This window comes from Balaenoptera borealis (assembly GCF_965194805.1).
Source record: "Balaenoptera borealis genome assembly, chromosome: 4".
In the NCBI taxonomy this organism is placed as follows: domain Eukaryota; kingdom Metazoa; phylum Chordata; class Mammalia; order Artiodactyla; family Balaenopteridae; genus Balaenoptera; species Balaenoptera borealis.
Window position 1 is genome coordinate 93,731,874 of NC_138861.1, and position 12,566 is coordinate 93,744,439.

The 12,566-nt window shown below is 33.4% G+C and overlaps 1 protein-coding gene across 5 annotated transcripts in view; it reads right to left on the reverse strand.

Moving 5' to 3' along the window:
• Window positions 1-3,303: 3,303 nt before the first annotated feature.
• PCDH7 (protocadherin 7) overlaps window positions 3,304-12,566 on the reverse strand; it is a 407,243-nt gene continuing 397,980 nt past the window's right edge. For 2 of the 5 annotated variants that reach the window (XM_082389245.1, XM_082389240.1), the window contains exon 3: window positions 3,304-8,031. In XM_082389245.1, the coding sequence (XP_082245371.1) occupies window positions 7,655-8,031 (377 nt within the window). In that variant the 3' untranslated portion in view covers window positions 3,304-7,654. The remainder of the gene's footprint in view (window positions 8,032-12,566) is intronic. The other 3 variants (XM_082389249.1, XM_082389247.1, XM_082389243.1) reach the window with 2 other exon arrangements.

Sequence of the window (12,566 nt, forward strand, 5' to 3'; positions counted from 1 at the left end):
ATTATAATCGTCTGACTTATATTTATAGTCAAGTGGGAGTGTTTCTCTGATGACTTAGAGCCTTTAAACCTGAGGATAACAAAATGCTGGCTATGAAACACATATAAATCCTAAGCAGAGAAAAAAATCAAATCACCTGTTATACTGTTTTCATCTAACAAAAATATGAGCCTGGAGTATTCCAGGCAATTTAAGGAAAAAAGTCAACAGGCAGTATACTAAATATCTCGTTATGCATCCCAGTAATTGACATAGCAGAAGCATAGCTCAAATACTACAAAAAAGACAGTTCACTGAAGGATCAGTTTCTTTGAATTAGGGCTATATTGCTTATCCGGTTCACCTTCTCTTTGCCAATAACATCTATAACTTTGAAGCGTTTCCCAGTATGGTAGCATTCCCATTTGCCCTTTTTATTTCTTAAACCATGTACGGACTGACAGCACCCATTGTTATGACTGAAAATTTATCTTTTCTTTTCTTCAGTTACGTTGCCAGATTACTTTAGTCAATAAGAACGTCGATTGTTTCTAGACTAGGCATAGATTTTTATGGTAGCTTTTTCAATAGCTTCATTTCTGGAGGTTTAACAAAATCAACTAGTGCTGACTACTACACAGTCAACATCTACAATAATTCCCAGGTTGAAGGTTCAGAGATAGTCATATTAGAAAATGTATATTGAAATAATACAATTTACAAGCTGAAGCACTTATCCATATTTTCTATGTTGATCAAACCTTAGACAAATAGGTTCATTGTAGTTGTCGATTTTTTTCTGCATGATTATATGTTAGTTTCCTCAAAATACAAACTTCAAAGTTAATTGACAGGGTTAGCAGTGTTCATATTTAGGTTTTCTTTAAAGATTATTTCCTTTGCACTAGTTTGGTAACAACAATCTCTGAAGTTATTTGGCATATCATATTTGCTTTCCTGGGAGAGGAAATAGCTGATGTCAAATGTCACACTAGAATGATAATCTAAGATTTTTTTTTTAAGTACAATTTCCTTTGGGGGTATTATCAGATGAAAAAAGTGTTCAATCTTTTAAAATTAAATTTCTTCTCTTATTATTCTAAAGTTTATTCACTCAACCACACATAATTTTAGGATACTTCAAAATGTTCACTTTTTTATATTGTTAATGTAAAACATATTCATGTATGTAATTTGGAAAACATCAAAAAGAACTAAAAAAAAAAAAACCACCTCACTCCAAAAATGCCGTTACATTCATCACTGTATTTATTTTTATTTTACGTATGTCATGCTCTAAATATAAAACTTCATACTATTTGTTACTCAACATAAATAAACTGCATACATAAAATAATCAGCCCTTATCCGTGGCATTTAAATGGAAGTATGTTTAAAGCTTTTGATCCAATTTTAAAAAAGCAAGTCTTCCACCTCTAAACCAAACTGGGAACTTCCAGTATAAGACACTCTATTTTTTTTTCTGAAGTGGACAACGATGATATCTTCATTGAGAAGATTATGAGCTCTTTTCCAGATGCCTGAGGATTTCTTGTACATCGACCTGCATCTCTTAAGGAGTCTACCTATTGTGATCTAGGGATGAGATTTTTACATATCTGGTCAATGGGAAGAAATGATCCCGATAACCAGGGTAATCACATAGTCTAAAATTTGAGGGTGCTTATTAGTGACTTTGCTGGATAAAGCCATATACTAACACTGTCCAGGTCAGACAGGGGCATCCTTAAGTAAGGTGTAAGAAAAGGAATTTTAGTGATGAATTCTAAAATTAATCTCAGCTGAAGCAGTTTTTGGTATACCAGAGGAAACTGTAATTCACTGGTCAAATCCAGCCCAATGCTTTTGTATGTCTCCTCAGCTAAAAATGTTATTTTTGCATTTAAATGGTTGAAAAAAAACTCAGCATGTGTTTTCTTTCTTCTCATACAAATACCTACACAATATCCTTGATTTTGATTCTTGAATTGCAAAGCCTAAAATATTTGCTATCTAGCCCTTTATAGAAAGTCTGTACATGCTGGTATCTTCTAGTCCAATCATTCACATTGTTTAAGACTTTGCTTCTTATCCAAATCTCTGATTCAGTTTTTCTCATAGTTGAACTAAAATATGGACCTCTGTAAAAAAGAAAAAAAATCCCTTTGGACTCCAGAAAATATAATTGCTCACACAATAGATGGATAAATACTGATTTTCAAAATGAACATTTTATTCTATTAAATTCAGCTTCAACTGAGAATTATCACTGAAAACTATTTATGCTGAAAGATTACTTTGATATCATATTAATAAAACTCAAAACTTTAAAAATTTTCATAGAATACCTGAATCTCTAGAAACTTAGTGGATCACAAATTTCAGTTTAAGAAACACTATTCTAGTATATTCCAGCTGTACTGTAGGGTCTGGAAAAACATTCAGGTAAGTGTTTCTCTCTTAAAGGCAGGTTTTAAAATTATAAGTAAAATACCTACTTTTGTTGATCTGCTTTATGTCTATCTACTTTCTAAAATGTATCACTGTATTTTTACATGTTTGAGATTTTAAAAAATATTTTAATCAAAGGATGCAGTCTCAGGGTAAAATATATTTGTTAAATCTAAATTGAGAATTTAAATGAAAAGTAGTGATTTTATTTTATATTTTACTGATTTAGGTACTGAAGTTTGGGTCTCACCATTAGATGATCATAAAGCCAAATGAATGCACATATCATTTTTTCACTTCATTACAACTTGCAGCAGACTTTCTGATCATACTTCACCCTTAATTTCTTCTTTAGAGAAGGAGAGCTGCCAGGCAAAATCAATTTACAAAGATATCTTTGATTTAAGAATGAATGTGTCATTCTACGTAAAGTATTTTGAATTTTCAACCAAGAAAGGGAAAAAAATGGTAGGGAAACTTCAAGGCAAGCATCTTCAGAATTTCTGTTTTTCACATCCGTAGATTTTAGGAGTACTGTTGTGAGATGGGGCAAACATTCCTTGCAATCTATTAGCTTATATAAAAAGTATTTTCTTTCCTTTTCTAAGTCTCTGAGTTGGATTGGAGAAGAGAAGTTGCCTGTTTGAATAAATAACAATTTAATAAACAAGATAACCACTATAGTTAGGGTAATAATCTGACAAAGAAGAGTAAATGCAATAGTTTAAGAAAAAAAAAAGACAGTAAATGATTGAAAAAATAGAAAAAGTAGAGAAAGTCCAACTAAAAAATATAAGTAAGGTAAAAATTCTAATTTTTGCTTCAAGTTTCTCTATATCTAACATGATATAAGTTTTTTTTTTTTTTAGTCTCTTTTTGTATTCATCATTACTTTAGATTAAAAACCAAATTTCCTTTACAGAGATACATTTTGACTTTGAATTAATTTTATCTGAAATGTAAAATTTCTCTAGATAACACCTGAAAAAAATCAATTTTTATATTACTGATGAGAAGTTCTTCCACTGTAGGCTTAAGATTTCAAAGCCAGATACGTAAATGTCTCAGGAATTATTTTGATGAAACTGAAGAATCCAAGGTCTATTCCATTATAAGGTAAAGTAATAAACAGTTACGCCCAGTGCCCTCTAAATCAACAATTACTGCAGCATTATCTTCCTTATTCCATCTTCATTTAGCAGAAATCATACCATTTAAAATCAAACTGGTACATGCATTCATTCACTTCTCGTCCAATCAAAATTGAATTACCTGTCAACAGAGAAGTACACTGACAAGTGTGAAACCATTTGACCATGTTATATTTTAATCTGCAGAGACAAAAATGACAAGCAATTTATTTACATAAAACTGTACAAAAGCAAATTAAATTATGTAAAGTACTTCATAAATAGTTGGACTGGACTAGTGTTTAATACATTTTGCCATGTTTAGCATAGTTGCGTGCATAGTGACTCATAATAAATGATGATAAATTGTTCTCTGCTTCATTATCAACATCCAAGTAGCAGAACAATAGTCAATGATTAACATTACAAACGGATCGTACCACACTGAATGCAAGTGCTTTAAAATGTAGGAAAAATTGTCTGAAAGTAAACCCTAGGTAGCTGAAAAAATGATGCCTTCCTCCAGATGTTATATATACCTCTGCCCAGGTCACAACTAACAAGCTTTACAATACTCATGATCATCTTCACTCTTTTTTTTTTTTTTTTTTTCCTTAAGGACGCATAGTATATTTATTACTGATACAATATACCTAAAACTACTGAGATCTTCAGATTTCTCATGCCTGTTTAAGATAGCTCTTTGATTCTTGGCAGTTTCTTCTGGTCTCTGTGTTTTATTTTCCTATAAGACAGCTTCCTAGGGTAGCCTTTCAGCCAGACATCTTCATTACCATCTTAGTTTTTCTTCCCACAAAAATAATGCCTCCCTTGTTTTCTGAAACTCAGGCAGCAGGCCAGTCAGAAACCGTAATGATATCTGGAGGTTCAGAGTGAGCATTAGATTTTAGACTGAAGCTACAGACGTTTTAATACACATAAATTTATATAGTTACTCAATTTATAAATGTGTCCTAAGGTATAATGCATGCAAAATTCACTTGAGCTTCTTGTGTACAGAAAACAAATATGGTTTATATACTGTACAACCAAAATGAAACAGCAGTTAAAAGAAAAATAACAAAAAAAGAAAGAATAGAAATTGTAAATCAATATTTTACCTTGCAAAATGGACTGACTGCACCCCTGATAATCTCTGTGTTACTATTACAATAAATGTTTTAGCCTTCTAGACAGAATTAAGCAGCCCATATAAATTTTGCTTTATGAATGAATGATATTCAAGACTGTTCCACTATCTGAGTTTGTCAGAAGGCAAATTTTTAATATATTATTTATTGTTTTCAGAAAATAAACATGGATAAATATACAAGATCAAAAAAGTTGCGAATAGCCCATTTCCCCTCATTGTCCAAACCCAACAACCGTTTTTTTACCCTAACAACAGGTATAAAAGGCACAGTTGCTTATTTTGCATTCACTCATTTATTATTTTTTTTGTTTCTTTTTATTGATTTTTTTCAAAAGCACTCTATATATGGAGTGGCACCAGATTTAACCTATTCAAAATAAAAGTCATACAAACACAAAATATATTTCTGTGTCATGCCAACTCATTATAATAATAAACATGTTATGATAGCTAATTCTACTAGAATTACTGCAAATACTTACAGTACACTGAATTTTATTCTTTCATACCCATTTTAGTTCTAAAGAGGCTCACAAGTTAAATGACAATGACATGGCTCTCTTGAACGTGGTGCAGACGTCATTGGGGAATGTGGATCCAATTAATCCAAAGATCCCATATGACCCGTATTAGCTTTATAGATAACAGAAGGGTTTTAAGATAGCGTGAAATGAGCTATCTAATGTTTCAAGTGTCTCATGAAAGAAAGAAAAAAATGCATTAAAAAGTTTGTTGCACACATGTGTTATGCAATTGAATATTTCCTTTGTAACGTGCAAGAAAAAATATGTATACATTTCATAAGTATCTTTAGAAGTATTTTGTCTTAATAGGTACTTACAGATTATACAAGGCTGAACTGCTTTAATGCAGTTTCGTAACAAAGTACTAGAATTGCATCTTTCCATAATGTAAATAATAATCAAACATAAACATGTTCAATTATTGATATTTTAGTCCAATGTTCTTGTTTCTTCAATTACATATCTTCTTTCATCCTAACTATTACACATAAACTAACATCAAGATGAAAACTCCATTTAAGAAAGAGCATAAGGAAATGACCCCAAAAGAGTACCCCACCAAACAGAGAAGTGGTTTTCAAAGATGAGCATTTGATGACCTAAAGTGAATTAACAACCTATATTCCAGGCTGCTTCATGTTGTAGTCTGAGAGATATTGCAAAGCATGGAACTACCCAGAGCTACACAGTTTCTACGGTTCGCTACAGAGCCATCAAGGCTATGCCTTAACCAGGTTACAAACATTCAGTGTGAGACTGTTTGCTCTCTTCACCGGTTATCCCCTAGTCTGTCCCTGGATTGTCACTTGTTCTGAATGTCCCAGCTCAATTTCCAATTGTATTAAATTATCCTCTGTAGAGGAAGTGACTCAAAAGCTGCATATTCTGTTTCTTTATATTACACTGAAAAAAACTGCATATTTTCCAACTTTGAGATGTGTATACCATGAGACGTGTCACTGCCCAGAACTCATTTCTTTCTTGTTTACTCTGGATTGGTTTTAGGAGATATGTTAAATAACGTTCAAATCACATTAGTGAGTAAGTCTTTTAGGGTGTCACCTTGTTTCAAAGTTGTGAGTCTCAAAATGTGCCATATTGCACAGGATTGAAAATTAATGCACTTTTGTTAACATGGAAGAGTGCACTGAACACGTAAAAAATGCACTTGGTAATTTGAAATGTGGATAAGACCAGCAAGCATAACCTGACTCTACAATGATTATAGTGAACTTAAAGACTATATGCTGATGTATCTTTCTTTCCCTACCTACCCACAAATATGATTTTAAAAAGTAAAATCTTCCCTGATAATATTTTTGAAACTAAACTTTAACCTCAACTAATTGTCTATTTTAATACCAAAAATATGTCTCATTGGCTTTTCATTTTCTGAGCTTTCAAAGAAAATCCATTTTAAAAGAAAATGCATGCTTTCTGGGTATAGAGAAAATGTAGAATAAACTGGTGTTTGAGGGCTTCTGTGCGTGCCTGGGCTCAGTGACTTTTGTTACTTAATGGATTTCCACATCAAGACCAAATCTACTTCATGATTTCCCCGATCTGCCGTATGATCTTCTGCCTGTTAATGACACAATTGTTCCAGTTAGTTGATAATAGTGGTGCTGTTCTGAAAAATATATATATATAATTTTTTACAAGTTATAACTAGTGTAATTGATACATGTGGTCAAGATTATGTATATACTAAGAATATTCAATACAGGTATGGGATTGAAGTTGACGCTCCTGACTTGAGAAAAACAACATATGCCAATTTGGGACTGCAATCTCCAACTGCGTATTGTTTAGTTTTCAGCCTGTGTTAGAATATTAAAGTTGTGATCCTCCCCCAAATGCTGCTTCTAGAGTTCCCCTCTATAAGGACTGTACCTTTAGAAGGACTCTATCACTTTCGAGGGATTGCCTTCCACGGTGATTAATCATTTCTGATCACAGGTCTGAAATATATTTCACCTGATCTGCTTTCTTTTGACCAACCGGATGACATTCGAACTAAATCAAAGTGACTAAAATCATACTTCAGCTTAGGGATAATGAGAGTGTGTTGTGTTCTGCTAATCAGTCTTGTTACCATGAAAGAAACTTGCAACCATCTTTTTTGTTTGTTTGTTTGTTTTCTGGAGGGGGGTGGGGAAGAGAGAGAGAGCGAGTGTTGGGAATCAGTGAGGGGGTTAGACATGCAAGTAACAAGGATGGTTTCTACATTGTATATTACAATCAGGCTAAACAGTATCATTCACTAAAGGCCCGATCTGGAGGCAGAAGTGGCAGGCAAAGCTTTGTCTCTTTGGTAGCCCCCTCTTTTTGATTACAAGGTTTTGTTTCGTAAGGTTTTTCACCCCTTATTCTCCTTCTCATACATGAAAAGAACTTTGCTGTTGCTTCTTTATAGCCTACAGGTAAACTTCTCTTCTAGTGAGAGTATTGACAGGAGATGGCTTGTATTCCCCCGTTTTTGTAAGGGGAATATCCTCAGTGTTGGCTTCCTCATTTTTGCTGAAACTAGCTGCACTGAAGGTCTCATAGGATGAGGTCAACTTTTTGTTCAGGAGGTTTCTGTTGCGGTCGCCCATGATGGCGGCTTCGCCATTGGCCAGCTTTTCCTGGCTTCCTCGTTCATCAACAGGCATGAAAGTGGACAGTTTGGGCTGGCTCTTCTTCCTCTCCGGAGAAGTGCGGACGGGCATCCAGCAGGCGTCTGAGTGGCCATACTCATCACACTCACGGGTACACTTCCCAGTTAGCGCTACATCTGGAAGAGGTCTTGAATCTGAAATTCAAGGAGAAGGAGCCATTAAAGTTGGCCATTTCTCAATAGGCTTTCCTGACCTATATAAAATTGGAGGGGATATATATCTATATCTATATATATATATTACATTTATATAATATATATATTACATATATATTTTCTTTACCATATTATTTCCCTTTTTTCAACACCCTGCTGTTCATCATCTCATAGAACAGTTTTTATTTCATATCCAATAAAGATAAGGTTTTGCAAAAACATCAAATATTATAGAAAGAGAGGAATGGACAAACTGATAAATTTAAGTGTGTAGAACAGACAGGTATATATGCATTTGTTACAGGACAGGTACATGTGCATAGTCTCAAGTAGAAATAAAGTACACATGTATATTTGTATGGGTATACATTTTTCCACATGCATAAGAAAAGTTATTGAATCCAAAAAGATAATTTTCTGTATTTATAAATTATCCCAGAAATCGTGTACCTTTGCCAATTGGATTCCTTCCTGCTTATACATTATTCATAGAATGCAAATATGCAAAACCTTATAGTAAAAATACATTATAAAACATCAGGGTGACTCAGAAGTAGAACCTAAATCGACAGCACATTATGTGGTTAAAAAGTAAAAAAAGCAAAGTACTAGTGGGTTCCAAGTGTGAGCACACTAGCAGTATCACCACCTACCCCACTCTAGCCCACATGCTCCTGCCCTCCCCCCCCCCCACTGTTAATGACCTAATGTGTGCTGTAGGATAGTCCGTTGAGTGTTCGCATAGAAATACATCTACCAGTGTGTTTGCTGAATGGAAATATTATATGAAATGTAATGTATTGGGTAAATCGAGTCAAACTTCTACAATTTTGATGAAATGGCATGTATTCTTAATTAATGGTGTTGCCTAATGGAGTGGGAAATGTCTGTCTTCTATTTCTATAAAGCTAAGTTATATCATTATATGTGTCTGTCTTTGGAGAATAGTTATATATTTTCTTACTATTAAAAATATTTTTTTAACAAATTTTGTTTTTGTTTGGAAAAGAGAGTGAGAGAGAGAAAAACCTGCTTCACCTCAACAGATTCTAAGAAAACTATCTTTAGGGTTTTATTTAATATATATTACACTTTCTTTTATTGCCAAAAAAAAAGAACATAATAGGACTAATATGACTATGCTCCAATTTATATCATTCGGTATCATTTTATTAAAAGGCTTGGGACTTAAAAGACTGACAAATTTAACCTCTGCAAATATATTCACAACAAATGAAATCAGTGAGATTTGCATATGCATCCTGGGTAGACTTGGTTTAAAATAGAATAGGGGGTTATTTAAATTATATCCAATATATTTAAACCCTCTGCTTTTGCCTCCACGCAACATCCCCTGTAGTTTATAATGATATTCCTATTTGATTATCATTTGTATAAGGATATTTTTAGAATTTTTACCCTGCCAAAACTCCTAAATCAAGGCAGTCCAATACTGCATGTCATTTTTTTCCTACAGTGATGGGTGGATAACTGAAATATTGACATTTGTCAGCTCATTGATTTTTGAACCACTGTGACCTGAGACTTTTATGCTGTGTGCTCAGAGTTCAGCAAGGAAATCCCATTATTCTTCATAGGACATCTAGAATTACTTTTCTCTTTTCCAAAGGTAAACGGCAAAGATAATTATTTATTGTAGTTGCAAATGCTGCTATTTGACTTTTAAGTGAGGAGATCCTATTAATTTTATCATCAAAAGAAAAAGCATTTTCTATTTATTTTTTTATGCTAAATTCCCTCTGTCTCTCAAACACAAATTTTAGATGCATTTAAAAAAATCAAACTATTGACAAATTTTGTGAATGGTTTTTGTAATCTGGTCAGTTTAAATGAGCAAATTGAGTTCTTTGGGAATATTTCTTGTCTTAAGATAATTTGCTTATTTGAAGCTGACCTAAATTCTTTGAACAGACCAAAAAAAAAAGAAAGAAAGAAAATCTTATAAAAATGCAAAGTGTGAGATCAGATCTACTTTTTACTCTAAACATTCCTTTTTTTGTCACTGCTTAAATAAATTCAAGCTTTTCTTTTTTTCTTATGCCTACCAAGGACACAAGACAATAATCAGAAATTTAGCTACTGAAATAGGAAAAATCTCTATAAATGTGGTTGTCATTCCCTGCAGAACTGACCCAGAATAGTCTCCAATCATCTCTCTATATTTACTTAAGTCTCACGCAATGTGACAGTTTATTTACACAATGACTTACACAGGTCGCTGCTCTTTGGGGATTAATTTGTGTTTCCTGTTTGACATTCATAGCACCTTGTTTTTCGTTTGTTTGAGATGCATTTAGGGATAGCTCATAGAGCTACCTTAATATTCTAACACCTCTTCCTATCTGTTATACTTAACTTGTGCACCTTGAACTCCCTGCAGCTCATAAAAAAATTATATTCATTTAGATTGACTCAATTTCCAATCAATCAACTAGGAGTGAGATACTCTTCAATTCATTCCCTCAGCCTTTACTTCATAGTCTGGGTTATAAGCATGACTTTTAATAAGGATCTCCTGTCATTTCCAAAGTCAAAGACTTGATTGGGGACCACAGTGGAAGCTGACAAGACTAATTGGTTGAGACATGTTGCAGTGTTTATCATCAAATTTAGAAAATAATCAAGAAAGGCTATAAGAGATTCATCACAAGCAATCAAAACTTCCAATCTTGATGACTCAAATGAATCCTCAAAAGAAATGCTAATGATTAACGAACACAATTTATATTATGATGCAATCTATTAAAGGAAGGCATGAGTGTGTGGAATAGTATTTTTCTGTGTTTCTGTATTTTCTTATTTTAATTATTCAAGTAGATATTATATATATATTTTTTAAAGACAAAAGTTATATGGGGTCTTACAGAATCATCAAATGCACTTTTTTCTCTTTTTTATAAAAGATATACTCTTAAAATGTCCTATTTGTTGTGGGATTACAGAGGCAGATCTTCCATAAATAGTAATCCTTCTTAGCCTTTCAGTCTTCCACTGAAGAAGGTGTTTTGTGATATCTAAGAACATCATTTCACGCTTTAGTTTAGTATTCTTCCCTTTCATTTTGACCTGAGTGGAAATGGAAAATAGTTCATCAGAACTCTGTTTACTTGGTATTGAGTAAATCAATTAAAAAAGTAAAATGTTCTGTATCGAAATATAATGGTATTCTTTATCAGCGTTTTCCATAACCAACTCAGTTCCTTACAGGTTCCCCCCTACACACGCACTCAGTCGTATCAAATCTTGAGAGGACCGGAAGTAGAAGTGGTATTCATTAGCTCTTGTTGTTGCTTTAGCATCATTTGCAGAGTTCTCCATTTTTACCTAGTTATGCTATTTGCTAGAAACATTACATAACTTTAGAAAGCTAAAGTCCTTTCTTAGACATAAAGTTAATTTCCCTCTCGAAAGTAGATAGTTTTCAGCCATCATAATATCAAACAATGTATAACACATAAAATACTTCCCCACATTTCATCTCTTTTACTTATCACCTCAACCCAACAGCAAGGAGGATGGAAACAGTGAGGGGTCCAGACTACGGAAGAGCTGAGGCCAAAGAACAAGTGTTTTGACTTTCACTTGAGTGTTTCCCATAATACCATATTGCTTCTTCTTAAAATGTAACAGCAGAGTTATTTAGAGGTCAATTACTGCTACCCACAGCCATAAGAAAAAGCTAGACTCTCCAAAGAAAGAGAAAAAATATATATCTGACAAGCACAGGAAATAGATGCCATGAAGGCACAAATTTTACTACTTAATGAAAAAAAGAATAATTCAACCTTTTTAAAACTGTACATTTCCTAAAGTGGAGGTAATTATAACTAATTTAAGAAGTCAAGTTCTTTCTCTGAAAAGAAATGTATTTGCTCTTAAGAGGCAGGGAGATGAGTGGGTGGTGAGAAGATACTGCTGCAATGACCTCAGCAAGTAGCGACAGACAATGCGTAGCATCATTAGAAATAAAAAGGAAAGCCCAGATTTACGGAGGCATTTGATATTTCCGGAAGCTGTCCTACACAATTCAGAAGCCTTTAGAGGTATCGTTATTCTAGGAGAGCACTGGAATTGTTAAGGCTCTTAAAGACAGCTCTGCACCAGTAAAGATTTTGATAGACTCAGTTACGCATTCTGCCAGAATCCTGGTCACCCATTCCTATTCCAGACCCTTGGCTTGGGGCTGAAGATATAAGGATATTTCCATTTCCTAAAAGAAGCATGAAAATGTTGCATTTAGTTTTTAAATATTTCCAAAGAGTTTTTCTTTGTTTTGTTTTGCTTTAAGCTCAGATACTGAAAGCTATATGCATCAATTGCTTATTTGTTTAATATACAAATAATTCTCTGACCACATGAAATAAATGGATTGCTAATCAATGTGTAGACTCCGAGACAGTCATATTCTTCCTGTGCACTTAGCACATTCTTAACATTATTTGACAAAATTTTGCAAATAAAAAATTGTGCTATTCTCTTCTTTTGAGGAGAAA